Source organism: Terrapene carolina, unplaced genomic scaffold (assembly GCF_002925995.2).
Source record: "Terrapene carolina triunguis isolate 2854851 unplaced genomic scaffold, T_m_triunguis-2.0 Scaffold67, whole genome shotgun sequence".
NCBI lineage: Eukaryota > Metazoa > Chordata > Testudines > Emydidae > Terrapene > Terrapene triunguis.
Window position 1 is genome coordinate 20,664,614 of NW_020664418.1, and position 22,781 is coordinate 20,687,394.

General features: G+C 42.6%; 1 protein-coding gene across 2 annotated transcripts in view; it reads left to right on the plus strand.

The window, feature by feature from the left end:
* Positions 1–2,448: 2,448 nt before the first annotated feature.
* Positions 2,449–22,781, plus strand: part of ANXA2 (annexin A2) — a 48,537-nt gene continuing 28,204 nt past the window's right edge. For both annotated transcript variants that reach the window (XM_024219327.1, XM_024219326.1), the window contains exons 1-3: positions 2,449–2,554; positions 11,032–11,091; positions 16,844–16,943. In XM_024219327.1, the coding sequence (XP_024075095.1) occupies positions 11,044–11,091; positions 16,844–16,943 (148 nt within the window). In that variant the 5' untranslated portion in view covers positions 2,449–2,554; positions 11,032–11,043. The remainder of the gene's footprint in view (positions 2,555–11,031; positions 11,092–16,843; positions 16,944–22,781) is intronic.

The window sequence follows — 22,781 nt, forward strand, 5'->3', positions numbered from 1 at the left end:
TGTCCTGTCCACTAGAGGACACTGCCTCCCATGTGCCCAGATATAACGAGTTCTATTTCTATGATACAAACCTAACTCCACCTGCCTTTATTTCTTACTATAATGATGAATTCCTTAAAATATACAAATGAGAGTATGTGAGATCTATCTTACAGACAAGATCTTTCCCAGGGATAATTATAGCCCTTTAAAGGGGAGCATTTTAAGTAAATTGAATTCTGAGCAGAGCATGACTTGTGCACAGGAATTACATTGCACAGAAAAGAACTCATCCCATTGATTAGCTTGTTCGGTGGAGCACCTAACACGATGTCTGGCTCCACTGTATTGAGTTAGATAAAAGATGGCTTTGATGTACAATGTACTATCCAAACATGCAGCAGAGTTACAATTCTATAAGACTTCTAGTGTGTAAATCTGTCAGAGTTGGTCTGGCAAGAAGGAACCGAGGGTGGGGGGAGCGTGCGGCTCCCCTTATAGCACTTTATAGAGGCGCCACACTAGGGATCGCAGCAGCGCTCCCCCTATGGGTACTGGTAAGGGAAAAACTTCCGGCACCGGTGCATGTGGCGAGCACGCACACCTACTGTGGAATAGACATGAGCAACACATCTCGAAGAACGCCAGTTACGGAACAGGTAATTGTCCTTTACAAAAGCATAGTTCTAATAATGCTTAGTGATTCAACATCATTCCTCTGGCAACTGCCTTGTTGAAGCTTAAGCTAATAAATGTATGACTCTAATGAAAGTTTATTATAAAATTTATATAACATTAGTAACAAAATCCTATGCCATTTCACACTCCTTTCCTTCCTTGTCTGCCAGATGACCTCTGTCTCTCTCAATGCCTCTTTAAAATACAGTTTTGCGAAGTCTTTTAGTGTGAATGCACCAAACTTTAACTGGATGATTGTAAGGCTATGTCTACACTACGGACCTTACAGCGGCACTGCTGTAAGGTGTGCTGTGGTGTTTCTCTATGCTGGTGGAAGAGAGCTCTCCTAACGGTATAATTAAACCACTCCAACGAGTGGTGGTAGCTATGTGGTTGGGAGATGCTCTCCCACGAACATAGTGCAGCCCACACTGGCACTTTTGTTGAAGAAACTTTTGTCGGTCAGGGGTGTGGTTTTTTTTCACACCTGTGACCTATAGAAGTTTTATCCACAAAAGTGCTAGTGTAGACATGGTGCAAAAGACTTTGAGAATAGAACTTAATCACTTGCATAACGGGCCTCATCATGCTGTTACCTAGCAGCTCTGTGTTCTTGGGGAACCAGGGTGCAGTACCCACCCGGTCCTCTCAGATGTGCTCTGTTAGTGTGTGTTTGTCTGATTCTGGGGCTGGAAGAACCCAGTCCTGGGGAACTTAGGTCCTGCAGGATAGCTCCATTGGGAGGGAACCTGCAGCAGGGAGAAGTAGAGCTGGTATGAGAACACAAGTGACACATTGATAGAAGTACAGAACCCCACCCCCCTAAAGAGTAACCCTAATAAATGAGCATACCCCAAAGTAACAGGCAAAGCTGGTAACAATGCAGTAAGTACTTACTTGCATCTGAAGAAGTGAGGTTCTTACCCAGGAAAGCTTATGCTCCCAATACTTCTGTTAGTCTTAAAGGTGCCACAGGACCCTCTGTTGCTTTTTACAGATTCAGACTAACACGGCTACCCCTCTGATACTTAATGCAGTAAGTGTTACTCCTATAGCTAAATCATCTGTTAGCAACTTTGTGGCCTAGAGCACTGGAGTGGGACTATTGTGACCTGGGTTCTAGTCCCAGCTGAGCTAGTGATCTTGGGCAAGTCAGCACCAACCTGTGCCTCAGTTTCCTCATATGTAAAATGGGTATACCTAGCCTGACATCCTTTATAAAGTACTTTGTAAGCTATGGATGGAAAGTGCTCTCTAAGAGCTGGGCATTCTAAAGAATAGCCTGGTGAACTCCTTGAGGGTGGAGGGAGACTATCTCCCCCTCTGTGCTTCACACAGCAGGCACCAGCTGAGGGTACTCAGTGCATGGTTCAGATCTAGGGCTGACACCGCCCGAGTGCCCTGACGTGTATTGGAGACGTGCCTTTCCTGTGAGAGGCTGCAGTGCGCTGGAGAGAAGGGGAGTCTGTGCAGCCTGGACACGATCGAGATTTAGCTCAGGAACAAAGAGTGCCAATGTGTGACCATAACTCCTCTGCAGCCCAAAGCAACCAACGGGCTGGGGCAGTAGGAGGCGAGGGCTCGATGCTGTGTAATGCCCACCCTATCTGCGGGCAGCTACCACCCCTCCCCGCCCCGCCCGAGGTTGCTAAACCCTGGTGTGCCCAGCCAGCGTGAGTCAAAAGGCAGATGAGTCAGAGGCAGCCTGGGGTGGGTGGGGCGCCTCTCGTCAGGCTGCCGCAGGCTGGGTGAGGGGCGGGGGAGAGGCTGGGGAGTGCCAGGGGGTGGGACTAGGCTAGACTGTAGATGTGGCTCTGTACAAAATCCCCACCCAAGCTGCCACCATCCTCCCTCTCTGAGTCCTGAGGAGCCCGGCGCAGCCTGTGCCTTGCCCCAGGTAAGTGCCCCCCTCCCCCTGCTTGGCTGCCAATGCTACCCCCTGCAGGGGGGCTAGCACCGCCTGGGCATTCACTAGGTGCGAGCGGGGGGGCGAGGGGGGTTAGCTAAGAAAAGCTCCCCGGGGGACTGCCGCTGAACGAGGCGGCTCCTTTGGCAGACGTTGTTTCTGAAAGTTTTTGTATTTGAAACAGACTCGCTGAGCAAAGCTCTCGGAGCAAGAAAGTTTCCCTGCCTAGTATGTGCAGGGGAGCTGGGCAGTGTAGGGCTAGGAAAAGCACAGCAGTTTCCTCTGCTAGGGACACACCCCGCCTCTGCTTCTGATGTGCAAGATGAAACTTATTTTAAGGGGGCCAGGAGGAGGTTTAAGGTAACTGTAGCTGGCGGTGAATTCCAGGGAGAGGGAGGGGAGAGGGGCTGCATAAAACAGCCTTAGGAGGCAGTAACTAGCACCTGTAATAAAGTAATTAACACAATTGCTTATGCTGCAAATACCAGAAGCTTTGCTAGACTGTTAGATGCCATGGCTGTTAATCAGAGAATGAGCCAGACTGCAATGTTGGGTGTGGCCTCCAGCGGGTAGAGTGTCTCTTCCCCCTCCCCGCTTTGGTTTTTTTTTTTAAATTTTTACTGCACTGTTCTCCCCCCCCCCCCCTTTTAAGGTGATTCTCAGTATTTTGTTGCACATTCCGGTGGTTTCAGATGATCAGATCAAGTCCTGTTTTTAAACTTGTTAGTATGAAACTACCATATTTATATCTCAACATTATCCTTTTCTGGGGTGGAGAAAAAGGAGGTTCGTTTAATAACCCCTACCAGGAGGAGTTGGTCCCAAACTACTAAGAAGTCACTTAAGAACTAACTCTCTTTTCTTCCCCTGTTAAAGTACATTAAGGCTGTTTGAATGAATGAGTGGTTTTGCCATAGGTAAAATTCACTTTTCGACCAGAAGCTTTGCAGAGAAGATTTATTTTAGACAATCAGCTGAGCTTTTAACTTTCAGTTTAAATGCAAGTTTCATTCAGGTATAACTAAGCTAATGTTAGACACAACAGAACAAAGTGTGACCCTGGTGCATAACCTGAGTAAATGGGCCCCACTTGTGGGGCTCTGGGTTACAGAAAATGGAATACTCACTCTAGCTTTCTCAGGGCGTGGTGGAGCAGTGCTACTGCAGCTATTCTAGCAATTTCTGCCCCTACAGCCTTCCTATACAGGTAGCTTTAGATAATGACTCTCCATAGCTGAGCCTCACTTCTCCTCTTATACCTTCTTCCCCCCACCATGCAGATATATGTGCTGTCTGCCATGGAGCACTGTAGTGTGGCTGAGGTGCAGTTCTGTTTTATGCTCCATTTCCCTCCCATTAGCAAAATTGCTGAGGTTGTGCTGTTCTTTGGGCCTTGTGGGTAGGTTTTGCACTACCCCTGCTGTCCGTGGGCAAGGACTATAACTGGAGGAATACTAGGGTGCTCTCAGGGAGGCCATGTACAGATTTGGCTCATTACTGGACAGTTACAGTACAGTTTAGGATTCACTAGTCATAAAACTATTGAAACTGTATGCATTAGGACTCTGAATAAAGAGCACTTTTGTACGTGGAAATAAGTGAAGACTGAAAGAGGTAACATAGTTACTCAAGGTTAATGTTCTATGCCATTGAGAGAGTTCAGCTGAAAGATGCACTTAGTCCTATATGTGGACACTGCCTGCTTGTCCGTTTACTAAGGCTACGTCTACACTACCCGCCTGAATTGGCGGGTAGAAATTGATCTCTCGGGGATCGAATCATCACGTCTCGTCGGGACGCGACAATCGATCCCCGAATCGACGCTTGTACTCCACCAGCGGAGGTAGGAGTAAGCGCCGTCGACGGGGGAGCCGCGGAGGTCGATTTGCCGCCATCCTCACAGCGGGGTAAGTTGGCTCCGATACGTCGAATTCAGCTACGCTATTCGCGTAGCTGAATTTGCGTATCTTAAATCACCCCTCCCCCCCCGTAGTGAGGACATAGCCTAAGTTAAGTGGGCTCTGCAGGGTAGGTCTGTGGTAGGACAGAGATTTCCTTCTTGGGTTGATGTTGCAGGATTTGTGTTACTTCTGTTGCTTGGTTTGGTGGTACTGAACAGCCCCAGTGAGCGTATTTTTCTAGTTGCTCTTTTATGGAATGGTTTTTAATAGGTTTTCCTGCAGAATCTCAGGAATATTCTATTTTAAATATAGATCTAGAGAAGTCCTAGCTTTACTGTTGGTTAAGCACTCATGTATGGTATAGGCAGTTGGCATATTCCTGAAATGGAACATCTGTAGCCCCTGGTTTATGTAGTATTGACCCCTGGAAGAGAGTGAGTCTTAAAATATTGTGCATTGTTAATAGATCAAAATAATGTTTTTCACATATGGCCAATGAAATCGTTTCCTTTCAAGTTTAATCAATTCATGGCCCAGACAGGGCCTTCATTTGCCCTCCTAAGCTCTGGGGCACAGCTTGGGGACACAGCCTGACCTGCTGTATTTCCAGTTACCATCGTGTTCAAATACGTGACTTTCGGTCCTTGTTCTATTCAGTTCAAAGACATTCTGTTCCTTTACTTTTTTGTGGTACTTTTCTTCCTCCTCCACACTTTCCCCTAGCCTCTGGAGCAAAGCTCCTCTGTTGCCACACCCTGTCTTGGTTGGAAGACTTAAACCAAATGGGCTCTTGATTGTAAGAGCTTCTATTCTCTATTTCTTTGCTCCATAAGCCTGGAAACACCGTTCCCTGTCATCCATAAAAGTGGAGCACGTTTTCAGGCTAGGACAATAGGTTAGCTGTCTCCTCACATAATGATTGCTGCTTGTTTAGTTATCAGGCATTTTTTTCCCTGGAACCTATGCATATTTTCTTTCATGACACATCTGAACTGTGCTCAGAAACCAAGAGATCTGAGGCTGTCTCTAAATCAACATTAGCTGCTATAGCATTATCACCAAATTGCCTGATCGTTGTTACGTGGGTGAGGGATTAGACACAGGCCAATAACAGTGTGAGCAATTGACCTGCAAGTATCTGAACTGTGTCTTCTCTCAGCAAAGAATAACTGAGATCTCTCACTTTTCTGTGTATTATTAAAATAAAGAAATAGTGAAATTCTGATTCAGGATCACATGATAGCCTTCTGAAGAAAAACAAATTGCTTGGGCTTGTCTACAAGTATGAAGTCTTAAAGGTTTGGGAACAGAGGCCCAGATTCCTTCCAGTTTAAGAAAAAGCAAGACTGTGCATGTGGTTTTTATTTTAAATACATCCAAATCCAAACAGTATTAGTCAGAACTTCACCAGTAACAAGAGGGTTTACTTGAGGACCGTGAGAGTATCTTGACAGAAATGGGGCCAAAATTCTAATGAAGGAACTTGTGACTATCTACACATTTATTCTGTAATTGAAGATCTTTCTCTGCAACCTTGATTTTACAGAAATCCCCATTATGCTGCCAGTTTTCTTTTGATCTGCACTAAACCTGGTTCTGATTGGCTTTTGGTTGCTATAGCATTATTTGGTAACTCCATGACCATACCATTTTCATCTGTACAAGAGGGTGTGTTAGCTCAGTTACTGGACTCCGTTCAAGTTTTCTGTTCCAACAAGCCTGATTCAATGTGGTTTTTATTTGATTTAGAAATGGCAGGCTTGCAAAAAACTGTCTGGCAACTGTTGCTGTGTGAAAGACTATACTGCAAATGCATTCACTTCAGCTTTCAGTGGAGCTTTTTAGTTCTTTGTGGCATGCAAGACCAAAGGATTTCTTAGTCACATGTCTTGAAGATGCTCTAAAATTGATCATCAGTACAAAGATTGCCTTGTTTGTAACATTTACTTTTATTAAGAACGAACAAGTACTTTAGCTTTCATAATGTAACTGCCATATCACAATCCTCGTGATTAAGGCTTGTGCAAGACCTTAAGGCTTTCTCTCTGTTGCCTCTTTTTAGAGGGTTGGACCTGGATTGTTCTGGATTTCTGTCCTGAGACTGATTATTTCAATGCAGTTGATGTTATCCCAAACTTCCTCCCTTAGATACTATATCTTAATTATTCCATAGGCAAATGAGTGGAGTTTAAACTTTGTTCTTTTCTCACCTAGATTGCTACAGACGATTTAAGGATTCTTAATGTTCTGGGTGCTTATAAGCATACAAGCTTTACAGACACTTAACACAAGCTAGGACAGGTTATATATGGATGAGATTACAGTAGCTATGTTAAGTGAAATAATACAATAGTGTTCCTACTATTTACTGTTATAACAATTAATAGTGTGACAAAGTTCCTCCTCTATCTTGGTGGGTCCTGTGCTTATTGGCGGATTTTCTTGCCTCAGAGATTCACCATGTGGGTTGGGGAACAGCCCAGAGACCTTCCCCTCTGGAAGAACCCACAGTCCAGGTCAATTGGGAGGTTTGGGGGGAACCCGGGCCCACCCTCTACTCCGGGTTCCAGCCCAGGGCCCTGTGGACTGCAGCTGTCTATAGTGCCTCCTGTAACAGCTGCATGACAGCTACAACTCCCTGGGCTACTTCCCCATGGCCTCCTCCAAACACCTTCCTTATTCTCACCACAGGACCTTCCTCCTGGTGTCTGATAACGCTTGTTCTCCTCAGTCCTCCAGCAGCGCAGCACACTCTCAGCTCCTTGCCCTCTTGCTCCCAGCTCCTCACACTGGCACCACAAACTGAAGTGAGCTCCTTTTAAAACCCAGGTGCCCTGATTAGCCTGCCTTAATTGATTCTAGCAGCTTCTTCTTAATTGGCTCCAGGTGTCCTAATTAGCCTGCCTGCCTTAACTGGTTCTAGCAGGTTCCTGATTACTCTAGTGCAGCCCCTGCTCTGGTCACTCAGGGAACAGAAAACTACTCATCCAGTGACCAGTATATTTGCCCTCTACCAGACTCCTGTACCCCACTGGTCTGGGTCTGTCACAATACATTTTCTAATTTAAAAAGGACTGATACCTGGAGTACATACTGTACAGCATTCCATTTGATATTGTTTTATCAAAGACATTGATGGGAAATAAGACAAGTTTGGAAGGAAGGGAAAATCATTCTTCATGGTTACAAAATTGTAACCATCACAATAAGCAAATCTAGCCTGGACAGCTGTAGAACAGCTGGGGCAGTTCTGTTCAGTTCTGTCTTTAACTCAAGCAATGTAGAAGAAAAAGCATTTGACAAGTAGGGGGGCTGAAGAAAAATAAACATTCATGATGTCGTCTCCTTAGCCAAATATAATACTTTCGCTAACAATATGGTGCTTGGGGGGATATGGGCAGACGTAGGTTTTATTTTTGTATTAAAAAATGTAAAGCCTTATTTCTTATTACACTGGGCCCCCTTTTTCAGCAATACCATATAGTACTGCAAAGGTATCTAGGGACCAATGCTTATTTTCTTTTGAATGTTTTCCTGACAAGTTCATCATGTTCTTTAGCAGCACTGGCTGATTGTATCTGCTCATCCCATCTTTTGATGACCCTGCGTGACAGAGAGGGTTGTTCTTTGCTTGGTATCGACTCTTAGAACTCTCATCTGTTTTCAAGAGAGCCACACTTGGAAACTGGGTACTGTATTGTAAGGGGTTGGGATATACTAGCTCAAGGATGAGGGAGAGTTTCCAGCAATTTGGAAGTGGATGAGAATTCTTCTAGAGGGAGTCCCACTGCATATCTCTCCTGTTTGGAACTCCTGGACCCTCTCAGCTGAGCTGCCTCTCAGCGATTGGCTCCCCATCTGACTCTTGAGTGTGGGGCTGGCAGTTGGAAGACTGACTGAAAGGACATGGGCAGGGTAGGGTGTCTGGGAGCAGGGACATGGTTTGGGGGAGTGAGGTAATGGGAAGGGGAGAACTGGCAGCAGGAGCATTGCTGAGGACTCAAGAGGGAGGGAGGGAGGAATTCAGAGTGAGGTTGAATATATTCTCGTTCAGTTTTTTGGTCCGGTGTACTGAGGACAAATATCCTGATCCTATGTGTGCTAAATTTGTGCATGCGGGTGATGTACAGGCAATGCTATTGGTCTAAACATGCAAATGTCTAGTTTCCAACACCTTAACATTGCGTAATGTCTAAGATTAGTGGTATTAGCAGGGGAACATTTCTCACCTATTAGCAGAAATGCCTCTGTCTAATCTAGCTAGTTCCTTTTCCCTGTTTGACATTTCCACTAGGTTTCTTGGTGATGGAGTCCTTGGAAGGCAACCTTCAATTTTAACTGATGAATAGTTAATGCTTGTTTCAGTGGCACCATCAGAAGGTGACACAAATGGCTACATTTCTCTCCTTGCTAGTGGAATTTGGGAGCGCCTACCTTCCTGCCAGAATTTCAGGAATGCAGTGATGTTGCCCAAACTCCTCCCGTTTACACCCCTTGAAAAAATTCTCCTCCTCTTACTCTTACTCATGATGATTTAGGACCCTCCCAGTCAAACAATACTACTACCCAGGCAAAGAGACTAAACTTGTCAGGGAAAAATGGTATAGTGGCATCAGCTTGTTCAATTGAAATGTTCATTTTTGTAGTTTATAGGATCTATGCACATTAGGCTTATTTTTCATACATCTGGAAGTCTGATCCTATTAGATGCTTAAAAAACAATATTCTTTGGAACTTTAAAATTTCAGCAAGCTTAGTTTCCATCACCAAGTATTGCTGAGAAGGAAGTTGTTGCCTTGGCTATGATGTGAAATGGATAAGCTTTTTGGCCACGGAAGCTATGCCCCACAGTGATGCAGATTATCTTACTCCATTGCATTGTTCCTTTTGGGGTCTGTATTTTGATGGGGTCCTTATTATTTGTGATCAGATACTCATGCTGCTAATCACTACAGGTCTATCTCATCTTACGCGGGGGTTCCGTTCCGCGGTTAGCGCGTAAAGCGAAAACCGCGTATAGTCAAAATTCCACTGAGTTCAATGGCGGGCGGAATCATCCGCACTACCGGTATAGTATTAAAATTGTTGTTTTTCTCTTTTTTTTCCCCAACCGCGTAAAGTTGAAATCGCACATGTTAAATGCGCGTAAGATGCGACAGACCTGTATTTGTGCCCCTGGCTTGTAATTTTTATTTTTTTAGTAGCAATATTAGAAACTGTTTAGCCACTCAAATGCAAAGTAGCAAAGTTAGGCAAGTGTTCTGGCTCAAGTGTTCCAGATCAAATAACATCAGCTGCTTCTGTAAAATACAAATAACTTAAATTCACAGAGGCCATTTCAAGACTTGTGATTGAGGAATTTAGCCTCTGAGTTGCAGATCATTCACCTAAAGCAGTTGTTTTAAATTGCTTTTTGGCAGTTGTCTGGGCCGACTCAGGGTACAGTTTCTCAAAAGAAATTTGTTGATACTAAAAAAAAAAAAGTTAATCAGTGTCTGTGTGTTCAAAAAATCATTAATCTAATATCCTTAGTGTGGTGGTATTCTAGTAAAGCAGTCATTAATTAGAGTCATGACTCAGATCAGATTTTTAGGAAATGGCCCTCAGTTGATGAGTGGTATTGATTTTGAAATGTGTTTGAGGGTTTTTTGGTTTTTGGGTGGTGGTTTGTTTTTTGTTTTGTTTTGTTTTTTTTGGTAGGAGTTCTTTGACTTACTGGAGACCTGACAAGTCTGGTTTCTTTGCCTGGGTAGTAGTATTGTTTGACTGGGATGGTCCTAAATCATCGTGAGGAGGAGAATTTTTTTTGAGGGGTGTAAACGGGAGGAATTTAGGCAACATCACTGCATTCCTGAAACTTATTGACTGAAATTTAAAAGTGGACATCAGCAAAAGTGATTAGAGTAAAAATAGTCACTTACTGCCATATAGGAGAGTGAAGACCAATTCCTATCCAGTTGTGATGTGTGCCATTTACTGTATACTCTTGAGATACTCCCTTACTTGTTACTTCAGCTCTTGCTGCAGGGGTGGCCAGCCTGTGGCTCCGGAGCCACACGCGACTCTTCAGAAGTTAATATGCGGCTCCTTGTATAGGCACTGACTCGGGGGCTGGAGCTGCAGGCGCCAACTTCCCAATGTGCCGGGGAGTGCTCACTGCTCAACCCCGGCTCTGCCACAGGCCCTGCCCCCACTCCACACCCTCCCCTGAGCCTGCCATGCCTTCACTCTTGCCCCTCCCCCCCCAGCCTCCTGCATGCCATGGAACAGCTGACTGGGAGGGAGGGGGAAGTGCTGATCAGCAGGGCTGCCGGTGGATGGGAGGTGCTGGGAATGGGTGGGGGGTGTTTTGATGCGGGACTGCTGACTTATTACTGTGGCTCTTTGGCAATGTACGTTGGTAAATTCTGGCCCCTTCTCAGGCTCAGGTTGGCCTCCCCTGTTTTGCTGGATTGTCCCAACTTCGGTGCGATGGTATAACAGGGCTAGTTTAATTGCTGTAGCATGTTGGTAAAAAAAAAAATGTTTATGAAGTCTCTTTCTTTTTTTTTTTTTTCCCCCCTCCAGTTTCCTTTCAAGATGTCCACGGTTCATGAAATTCTAGGCAAGCTCAGCCTTGAGGGAGATGTAAGTATCACTGAGGAGCTAGAAAAGAGATTTGGTATGACTTTCTCTTAAATGCCTGTCTTGTTTCCTTTCCAAGATGCCTTTGTTAGGGTTGAGACTGAACTGTACTGATTGTAAGGTGAGGCTATAAAACTCCACATACTTGAACTGACCCAGACTAAAAGCTAGGTCGGTGATACTCCATCTCTGGTGCTAGAGACATATGTGACCCATAGGGCACCACCCACATCTTTTGAGGAGTCCTGGGATTTAATTAAGGCTTCTCCAAAGCTGATGGTGTGGTACTGGTGCTGCTTGACATGTTAAACGCAGGGAACACTGAGCAGACAGACAAGAGTTGGTGTGACTCCTCCCTGCCTCTCCAAATGGACAAGAGCGTTAGAAGCAGGAAGGGGAGAGAAATGCCCCCATAGTTTACGCCGTCCAAACAACGAGAGGTGGAGAAGAAAGAGAAAAAGACGGAGATTGGGCCAATTCCAGAGTTGGTGTATAAGTGGTGTAAGTTAGGAAATGGCTTTTTTTCCTACATAATTTTTTGATGAAAATGGAAACGTTTTCATTTATGTCAGAAATGCTCAGCTTTTTGCTGAAAAAACAAAAAAAATTTGAAAAACTGAAATTTTTCAGTTTTTGGTTACTGAAAGTTGAAGATTAGAAAAATGTTCAATATTGGTGGGTTTTTTTGGTCAAAACACCAGATTTATTCCCCCTCCCTCCAAAAAAAAATTCCATTCTCTCCCCCAAAGTCATTTTCTGTACAAAACAAAACAATTCCCTGCTCCTCCCCCGCCCCCATGTACAAGAGTTCGGACAATATTCTACCAGGTCTAGCATGAGGCCATGGATGTTAGCTTACCCCATGTCTGCATTTGTCCTAGGGTATTAGTGGAGCAGTCCCAGAGAGCCACCTGTGGCTTTCATGTGTGCTCCATGATTCAGTTGCAATGGTACATGATGATGCTATGACAATGTAATAGCAGAATATTGTGCCATGAATTTGTGGTTGCCTATGATTGTAATCAGGGAGGAAGTGAATCCCAGCTCTGCAGTTCTGACTACCTTCTTCTGGCTGGGTACATTTTCATGGCTGGTACTTGCAGAGCTGTATTGTGTAACTACAAACTTTTTTGCCTATTTTTGGCGCTTGCTCCTAATGCAAGTAAGCAGTAGAGCTGGGTTAATACTGCAAAAATATTCAGTTGACTCATAAAAAAACTTCCTTTGGCCATTCACATCTAACCAATACAACTGAAATCCTAAATCATAGCAGAGAATTGTCAAGTCAAACCAAACATTAAAATTAACCCTCAACCAGACCCCCCCCCCCAAAATCAGGTAATTTCAAGTAATGAATACTGTGACACTTCTTGGGGTTGTGAGGCACCTTGCTACCATCTGCCCTTAGTGTGAGAGAGCCTTGTCTGTGCTTGCTCTAGGTCAGTCCTGACTCCACCGGTCTTGGTCAACACAATGCTCCGCTCCCTACACAGACTCTGCTGTCTCTCTGCAGGTTATGGATAGGATGTTCCAACCCCTGAGCCCTCTGAGCATCTCCATTGAGTGTCCAGCCCCTGGTCCACTGGCTATTCACAATATTCAGAGATTTGCTGCTCCGAAAGAAGCAGCACACTCCAGTTTCACTGAGATCACTTACTCAGATCACTGCTCCGCTCAACACACTGCACTTAGGTATCTTTATAGTGAAAACAAGCAGCAGTTTATTTAATAAAGAGAAAAAATTCAAATGATGTCAAGCAGAAGTAATGGAAACGTAAAATTCATTGGCTGCATTCTAGAACCTAGACGTAATGAATATTTTCATTTCTTATAGATCAAGGGTCACCCCAAAATCCTTCCAATGTTTTTTCAACTAGACCTGGATGTGTTCCTTTATTTATTTATTTATCATGAGACAAAATGTGCTGCCAGCTTCTCTGAAGGCTCCTGGGTGTCTCTTTGCAACCCCCGATATACCAAAACAGTCCTTTGATCTTTATTCATCAGCCAGATACCCTCTTGCTCTGTGCTCCTTGGTATAGATTTCACAATCGCTTGTCGATTTCACAATCTTGATTATCTGGTGGCTCAGTACGTAAATAGACTCATTGTGAGCCACAATGACCAGACAGAAAGATAAACGTCTATTGCCCGCTGCCAGAACAGAACCTGTCGAAGGAGTGTCACCTCCTGGTGACCTACCTCTAATTTCAAGGCTTCAAGAACATAATTTCCAGTGTAGATACGTAACTTCTTAAATGTTATCCATACAGATGTTTCACAATGATTCGGATGACTAGTGAGCTGCTGTCTCTCAGAGACCTCACATGCCACCTTTGGGGACTTATTGTGCATTTAACTGACCCAGAGGATCCCTGTAAAACTCTGTGCATCCTCTATGCTCTCTGGTTCATGAGGATTTTATGCTGCTCTCAAATATTCCACAAGCACTAAAAGAGGCTAGAACAGTTGAATAAATTGTTGAATTTTAATTATTTGCGCTGGTCAACCTGGTAGAGCAATTCAGCCAGTTAGCTAACACTAACAAACCAAAATAAGTCTTTCCTGCACTCATTTCCCCCAAAGGGATATTTGCCTCTTGGGGTGTGCAGAGGGCACTATTTACACCAAAAGGAATGGAACAGATTGGTCTGATGTGGTCCAGACAGTGATATTTGTGCCTATTGCCTCAGACCTGTAGGGAGAAAAGGTTTTTCTATACATGAAAGTTAAACCAGAATGAGGGAAATGTGACTTCAAAGTGAATTAACTGCTCCTGATTAACTGTGTGGAAACTTATTCCAGACTAAGCATGCCTTATTCCAAATTAGCTTAACCCACAAAACTAAGGGCTTGTCTTCACTACCCGCCCGGATCGGCGGGTAGAAATCGATCTCTCTGGGATCGATTTATCGCGTCTCATCGGGACGCGATAATCGATCCCCGAATCGACGCGCGTACTCCACCAGCCCAGGTAGGAGTAAGCGCCGTCGACGGGGGAGCCGCGGTGGTCGATTTGCCACCGTCCTCACAGCGGGGTAAGTCGGATCAGATATGTCAAATACAGCTACGCTATTCCCGTAGCTGAATTTGCGTATCTGAAATCGATCCCCACCCCGTAGTGTAGACGTAGCCTAATTTAGAATAAGGCACTTGTATTCTGGAATAAGAGCATCCACATGTGGAGTTAATCAGGAATAGCTATTCAGAATAACTCCCTGTGTGAGGAGGCCCCCTTGGTCAAAGGCATAATAACACCCATCTCCGAAGCAACTGCTCTTAAGGATGGTCCTGGTTTCTCCTGTGGAACTTGATTTGGCTGCTCTCTCCAGCCCTACAGTATCTCAGTCTTATCCTATATATGCTCTGGAAGGAGGAAGCTGAGCTGAAGTTAACTCCATGACTGCTGGTAGAGTCTGTGTCCTACCACAAAGTTTTCAGAGGCAGCTTTGTCTTGTGGTTAGGGGAGAGCACTGGGAGTCAAGAAACCTGGATTCTATTCATGACTCTGCCACTGACTCAATGTGATTTTCAGCGAGTTGTTTAGGCCACAGTTTTCAAAAGCGACTATTGATTTTGGGTTCCCAGTGTCGGCTATCTTTAAGAGACCCTGATTTTTGACAAATGTTGAGCACCCTCCCCCTCTGAGAATTAGGCTCCTTGAAGATTTCTCAATCTGGACACCCAAAAACTGAGGCACTCAGTATTACTAATCACTTCTGAAATGTTGGCCTTAACCTCATTTTCCCCTTTGTAATGCACTACCTTTGTGAAGCATTTGGCGATCCACAGTTGAAAGGCACTGTATAAGTGAAAAGCATTATTTCATTCTCTGCTTTGGTCTTACTCAAACTGCCCATGTTGCTTACACTTTAGGGCTGAAATTCTACCATTGGATGCATGAGCAAGACACCTGTTAAATTCAATGGAAAGCCAGTGGGAACTACTTGCATATCCAAGGGCAGCATATGGCTTTGCGTGCCTGAGCAATTCAGGAAGAAACATTCCTGAAACTTAAATGGGCCCTATTTTTTTCTCCATTGCAGATACCATTTGTCAGCATAATATTCCGTTCCAATGACTCTCACAATGCATAGGGAGGGAATGAGATACCGAAGTGCCATCTCTCACCTTGCTTTTTCAAATCTAACTCTCCCAGGCTAGCTGTACCAGGTTATCCAACTATGCCAAGTTAATCAGCTGAAACCTTCAAATGTGTATTGTGTAACATTTGGGCTTTGTGGTAGGAATCTTTCAGGCACACAGATTTCTCCAGGAGTGCATTAAGCTTTTCCATTTACTGTTGTTGGCAGTTAAATGTATAGATTCTGGGAAATCATGCATCCTGTGGTGTGGCTCTGGGCCAAATTCTGACTGTTTTGATTGAAAGGGCTGTTAATAGTAGGGGCAAAAATGGGTGTTTCTTTTCCATAATGTTTTTGCTTCCCTGTCTCTGCAGTGTAGCTCAGATTTTCAAAGGAGGGCACAGTGTGTATGCCAGTGTTTTTTATCCTGGGTAGATAGTTGTGCGGGTATCACATCTGTGGACAACTTCAGTGATGCCTTGTATACATGCCCTTCTTTAACAATTTGACCTTAAAGCAGTTGTTCTCAACAAGGGGTACATGTACCCCTTTGGGTATGCAGAAGTCTTCCAGTGAGTAGGTACATCAACTCATCTAGATATTTACCTAGTTTTACAACAGGCTACATAAAAAGCACTAGTGAAGTCAGTACAAATTTCATACAATGACTTGCTTATACTGCTCTAGGTACTATATGGTGAAATGTACAATATTTATATTCAAGTTGATTTATTTTATAATTATATGGTAAAAATGAGAGCGAGAGAAAGTAAGCAATTTGTCAGTAATACTGTACTGCTTTTATATTTTTATCTCCAGTTTTGTAAGCAAGTAGTTTTTAAGTGAGGGGAAACTTGGGGTACGCAAGACAAACCAGACACCTGAAAGGGGTACAGTGGTCTGGAAAGGTTGAGAGCTTAAAGAGTTTGAAGGTACAAAGGAAGTAAGTGTCTTAAGTGTTGAAAACCTTTGTCTATTATGTGAGCCCCCTGCTGGTGAATTTGGGTAGAAATCAGGCCCCAGGCATTTCAAAGCTCCCTGTGTGATTACTGGGGTTCTTTCAAGATGCAATATACCCTGAAAATAATGAGAAATTTTTTGATCCTGTAAAATCCATCAGCTATGTAGAGCACAGAATTTGGTCCACTGTACATAACTTATTCACTACTAATTCTGATTGCCTTCTCCACCATAGTATTATGAGTGATAGTCTGCCTTCAATTCATATCAGCTGTAAATTTGAATTTTCCAGGTTTTTGTCATTTTGGCTCAACTCTTTTTTTAAAATTTTTCCATATGGACTTTATGGAATGAATTTCTTTGAATTCTAGCCAGCACAATTTGTTAAGGTTTTTAACATTTTAACTTTAATGGGTGAATTGTCCTCAGAATTACAGTGTGATTTCCACCCCCAGTGATGTTATGCCCATTTGTGTGTGCTTTCTCTAATGCCAGATGCACGGCTGCGGGCAGATTCGTGGAACAGTAATACATTCAGAAGGTCAAATGCAGTGGCTCTTAGCTGAATTCCAGTTATATTAATAGGTTGTCCACATGTGCATATTGGGGGGCGGGGAAATATGACCCAATGATACTTTACCTTTTCGGAATAATACATTAACCACAAGCTAAGTATAAGACTTTAATTTTGCTTTTTTTTTTAATCTCAGCATTCTCTTCCTCCGAGCGCATATGCCACTGTCAAGGCATACGCCAACTTTGATGCTGACAGAGATGCTGCAGCCATTGAAACAGCCATCAAGACGAAAGGTAGGGGAAATAGGTCTCTCTCTCTCTCTCTCTCTCTCTCTCTCTCTCTCTGTCATTATACTTGCAAATGATAGAGCTGATATAATATGGATAGGTGCTGGGTATCTTGACCTACCACTTACTGTCCTTAATCCAGGGCATTTATTTTGGGTGTTCTTCATGACTTGCACTATTGAAATCTTGGCAGAGAAAGACTTAAGACTGCCAGTAGAACAGTCTTAGAAGGAGAATAAAGTTTTGTAATTAAATCTGAATGTTTTTAGCAAAGGAAGGTTGGGCTAGTCTATAAAAATCCACATTTTTCTTTCCAAGGATTAATCTGAACTTCGAAAAAAATGATTAAACCGATTAAAATGTGCATTTAAATCTTTTGTCTTCTAGGGTAAGGGGGAATTCATTTTTTCCATAGAAAAATGGTCTAATATTTTGAAATGTTGGCTGTAAAAGTAAAGGGACCCAATTGGAAAGTGTGATACAGCAATGGAAACAATAACATCATTTTATTGTTGCATAATTTGATGATTCATTATTTGCATTCAGTTAGCACGTGGTGGTCCCAACTGATTGTAGGGCCCAGTCATGCTAGGGGCTGTACAACTGTATAGTGGGAGACAGCCCCAGCCCCCAAAGAATTTACAATAGAAATTAAGAAGAGGTCACACAGCAGATCTCTGACAGAGCTGGGAATGGAACCCTGGTCTTGTGACTCCGTCTAGTGCCGTGTCCGTTGCCTCTACAAAACATTACAGCATTGAAAATGGCCCTTTATGTGGTTACCACATCCCTGAGTATAATTAAATCTCTGAACTGGACTTTTCCCATTCAGATATTCTAACTTTGATAATAGGTGACCATGCCTAATCAGAGCAGTAAATAGCAAATGGTCAAGATGCTGAAATGTTACTGTATCGTAGGCCCTGCCTATGCTCCTCCTCCAACTTCTACCTGAGTTAGTAACAAGTTTGTTGTTTGGTTAGCTCTGACCATGGCCACGAGGGTAATAGCTGTACCCCAGTCTTACAGTTCGCTGCTGATGGGTGTGGTGGCACGCACAAACTAAACAGATTGCAGGATCAGGGCCTTGGCTAGTAACTGTGGTAGGTAGCCATGCGTCCCCTTTATTAGAGAGCCCATTGTCTTCCAGTAATTGATTACTGTTCTTTTGCTGTGTCCTAACGGTGCCTGTGTAACCAGTTTGACAGGTTTTCCGTCTTCCCTGCTCTCTGTGCAAGAAGGCGTTCAAGGCTGCTGGTTAGGGCTGGTTGAAATTTTTCCATTGAAACTGTTTTTAATGGAAAATTAGATTTTCAATAGTGCTGGTGGTGGTGGTGTTGTTGTAACAAATGTCTACTTTTTGCAGAAAAATTAGAATCAGTGTCCAAAAAAAAAAAAAAAGTCCTGGAAACCAAAATATTTTGATCTGTAGTGCCTCATGGGAGTTCTCGTTTGGGTGCTTCGTGCCAGTGTTCTCTATGGACCAAGCTCCCCAGCTGCACTTCATCTCCCATAATGTACAGTGGGCATCTGAATACTCTGATGCACTATCTCCCCCCACGAAGAGGGGAGACTGTTGCATTATGGGAGTAGTCATCCCACTGGAGATCCCAGTTTACAATGGAGAATGGGGAGCATGATGCACCTGAACTGCAACTCGTGTTACAGTGGCATTTCCATGTTGAAATATTTCAGTTTTTGGCTGAAGTAATTTTTCAGCTTTTCACCAAAAACTCAACATTTTCCCACAGAGAAAAACCCTTTTTCCAACCACCTCTGCTGTTGGTGCCTCTCAGTGTCTTGCAGGCGTTCTATCCCTGCTGAGGCCCCGTGGAGTAGTTGCCCAGGTTTTCACAGAATGCAGATACAAATGCAGCTAGGCAGCATGGTATTTTTGTTGTGGGGAAAAGAACTGCCTTGTGGACACAACTCCACCCTGTCATCCCAAACTGGTTACAAAAATACTCCATTATACCCATAGCGTGGACATGTAGGGCAGTAGCAACTCAGTCTCATTCTCCTCCATAACAAAGAAAGGGTGTGGTTAATATTCCAGAGTCTCCTCTGCTCAGGATCAGAAAACAGAGTTGGGTGTGGCTGGAATTGCTGACCTTTTGCCAAGAAGCCAGAACAGAGAGGCATTAATAAAAGCTGAGCCATTTATCATCTGAAGGAAAATGCTGAGTTTTATGAATCTGAACAAAGTTCTCTTTTTATTCCTCCGCCTTGTGTCCAGGAAACGTAACGAATGATGGGATTAAACCATTGCCTGTTCCTCACAGCATGACATTTCTATGCGAGGGAAACTTTCTTTTAAAAAGTTACAAGGGTTATTTTGGAATTAACCATCATAAAAAACAAAACACCGCCACCAGATGACAACACACAGGGAGAAATAATAATTTCCCTTTCTCTAAGAGCTCATCCTACAAAAGTAGGAGTGGATTTTTTAAATCTGAAATTCACATTTGTTTTTAAAACAAACAAAGCAAGCTTCTTACAAGGGAGGCCGATGAAGGGTACATGGCCCTGCTGTGTATGTGTGTAGTTTTGTCTAGCTTTAATCAACAATATTTTGCAGTGCTTTCTATAGGGCAACTCTTAAAATTTCAAAAGCCTTCTGGATGAAGACATTTACTCTAGCATATCAAGCTGTTAATTATTCTAATTTCCATTAAATATCCTGGGAAATGGAAGGGCTTGTCCTGTCAAGAAAAGCCAGGCTAATGTTCGTTCACTTTCTTTCAACTAGAATAATCAATTTGCTGAATTTGTTTTGACGATCTGGGGAACACACCTGCTTAACTGTACCAAAAGTAGTGCCTGATCCCGCAGATACATAAATAATAAGGAAACATACTCATACGTATAAGTGTTTGCAGGATTGGGCTCATATCTGTTATCCAGAAGTTGTCACTCATGGTAATAATGTGTGGACTTCTAAATGGAGACTCTGGTTTTGATGTTGACTGTTCCATTGTAAGGACAATTACCCAAAGAGAACATGCCTAAGGGAAATAAAGCACAAGAATTCTGAAAACCCTATCTTTAAAGTTCCATTTCTTTGTAGTTTGATTACTTGAATATGGCGCTTGGGCTCTTGTTAGTGCAGAAGACCAGTAGAATTTCCATTTGCCAACTCTCTAAACATATGTTTGTTCGCCATGGTATGTCTGCCAGACAAGAAATGACCTAATAGAAAAACTAGGGTAATGACAATATTAGGAATTACTTCTGCAAGCAAGCAATGGAAAAGATTTGTGGGATTTTCCAGATCTTTAATAAGAAAGACTGATCAATATTTATACGCTGATAAACCTGCAGGCACCTATATGAACTTGTTTTCACCGAGTATCACTGATATTTATGTATCTCAATAATTATTGTTTGTATAGTGCTTTGAATGTATAAAATGCTGTATAAATGGATCATGGAATTGAAGGAGAATAATTCTATATATTCTAGTTGGATTGTTTTAAGATGAGCAGAAAGCTGCAGCTTTCATAATAGACTATAAATAGCTAAGCAAACAACTGGATTATGTAGGTAACTAAGAATTCAAATGCACCACTCATGTTGTCCAGTTCAATAAAGCATGGAAAGTTAAAGTGGAGATTGCCCATCATGTTTCTGGCTTGAGAGTATACAGAAGAGGATTCATTGCATCTAAACCCACACCTTTCTTTTTGATCCCAGCGCCTGGACAACAGTACTACCGTGAGAATGTTGTGATAATTTTATAATTCTTGGGATGCCGTTTTACCTTGTAATTATTTCATAGCAGTACTTTTGAGATTGCCTCCCTTAGAGCTTGACAAATTCTGTTAGGAAACATCTGGGTGTGATTTTGGCACTGGAGTTTTTTTTCTTTTCTTTTTCTTTCTTCCCTCCCCCTCCCCCCTATCTTCTTTTGTTAAGGAATTAGAATGCAACAGTAAACCACTGTCAACCAATCTGAAAACTCACTACAACTAGTCCAGTTGTTGCCTAAAAATCCAAGCAACATGAATCACACAGCCATAGTTCTCTAATTTGGTGGTAATTTATCCTACCTCTGTCTTCCCAAATCAAAAACGTGTTGTTTAATCTATAGAAAACATGCACCTTCTGTAGATTACAGTATCCAAATAGCATAGCACAAGCATTTCATCTTTCTGATTAACAACTCAACTTTTAGGCCTATATGTATCCACTCTGCGATACCTTCTGGTAGAAACACTGGGGTGTATCCACTAGAAACTGAGCAAATCCATGCAAAAATATGACTGAGCATGTAAGAGTTTGTTGCTCTAAATCTCCGATTGGCCTTGGATTAAATGCATAGAGTGCACAGCACAACTGTGGATAATTTACCATACAAGTCCAAAAACCTAGAGAAGAAAAACCATCTAAAATAGAAAAGAATGAATCCAGTTTACATAAAATGGCTTGTAATTAACTGCAACACAAGCCCAGAGTTAGCATAAATGCCAGTAAACCGATTACCTCTGGCTTATTCCCAGTACAACTGTGTAATAGGACATGTTTATTACAGAGACCAGGCTTAAATTTTGTTACAATATTCATTTTGTTAGGAAAGGACTGAGGAAATCATTTGGGACCTTACTATGTACAATGTAGGTGTTGGCATAGAGCTTCGTAGAAAATTGGCCAAGTACCTCTGCCTGCTGATGCATGGCTGCACATGTTACATTGGATACCTAGATACCTAGATGTGCATTCAGAAAGTCAGGATAGAGAAAAACATATAATAACTTGCACTGAATGTCCATATTCTTTTTAATTAGCAAAGTATTCTTACTCTGTGTGTGTGTGTGTGTGTGTGTGTATCTATCTATATATATAAAATGCACACATACCTGTTTAGTTCATGAAAATGTGTTGTGTTGTATCTATGCATACTTACAATTCAGAACAGGTAATGGAGTTGGGTGAAAAATTAATAAATTCATAACACAAATTTTGCCTTTTTTCCTTCTGAGAATTGTGCATAGTGACTGACTCTTGAAAAATTTGCTGAATAATTCTTGTTCTTTGGCATACTTGTGAGCAGTTGGTTTTGACGTTTAAAATTACATACTATGACGGACTTGTAACCTAAGTAACATGAGATATTTCTGTTCTTTTATAGGATGAACAGATATCTTACCATTCTTTGTGTGAAAGTGCTCACAGAATAAGCATTCAATGCATTAATGTTTTTCCAGAAACCAGAGAAGTGACTGTGTCACCCAATACCTAGATTGTTCCAGAAGATTGTATTCTGTATGTGGATAGTCCCGCATGCCTGTGCATGTTAATGGTATTCTTAATGTGTGAGAATAAAAGCTTAAAGGAAACGTCCTTTGACATGGATTTATGAAAATCCAGCCTAGCATGTTCTGGGAGATACTCCCTGATATCTACAAAACTGCATAGAAATATATTTGTTCAGAGTGTTAATAGTAGCAGCAAAGAGATGCAGCGCTGTAATATACCTCACAGAGAGAACCCTACAAAGCAAAATACAACAGGAGAAATCCTGGCCATGTTGAAGTCAAAGGCAAAACTTCCATTGACTTCAATGGGGCCAGGATTTCTCCCAAGAATTATAAAACTATACACCTCACCATTCAAATCGGATAGTCCCAAAACAGTTCAAGGAGCCTTGGGGCCAGATTTACAAAAATATTTAGGTGCCTAAAGCTACAGTCAAAATAGTAATGCTTCCCATGCACTTTGTATGGTGTAGTGATCTGATTGTCATGAAATAACACACTGGAGGCATAGAATTAGCACCAACTTACTTGCAAACCTGAATTTATTTATTTATAGTATTGGATTTTAGGTTTAATGCCAAAACAG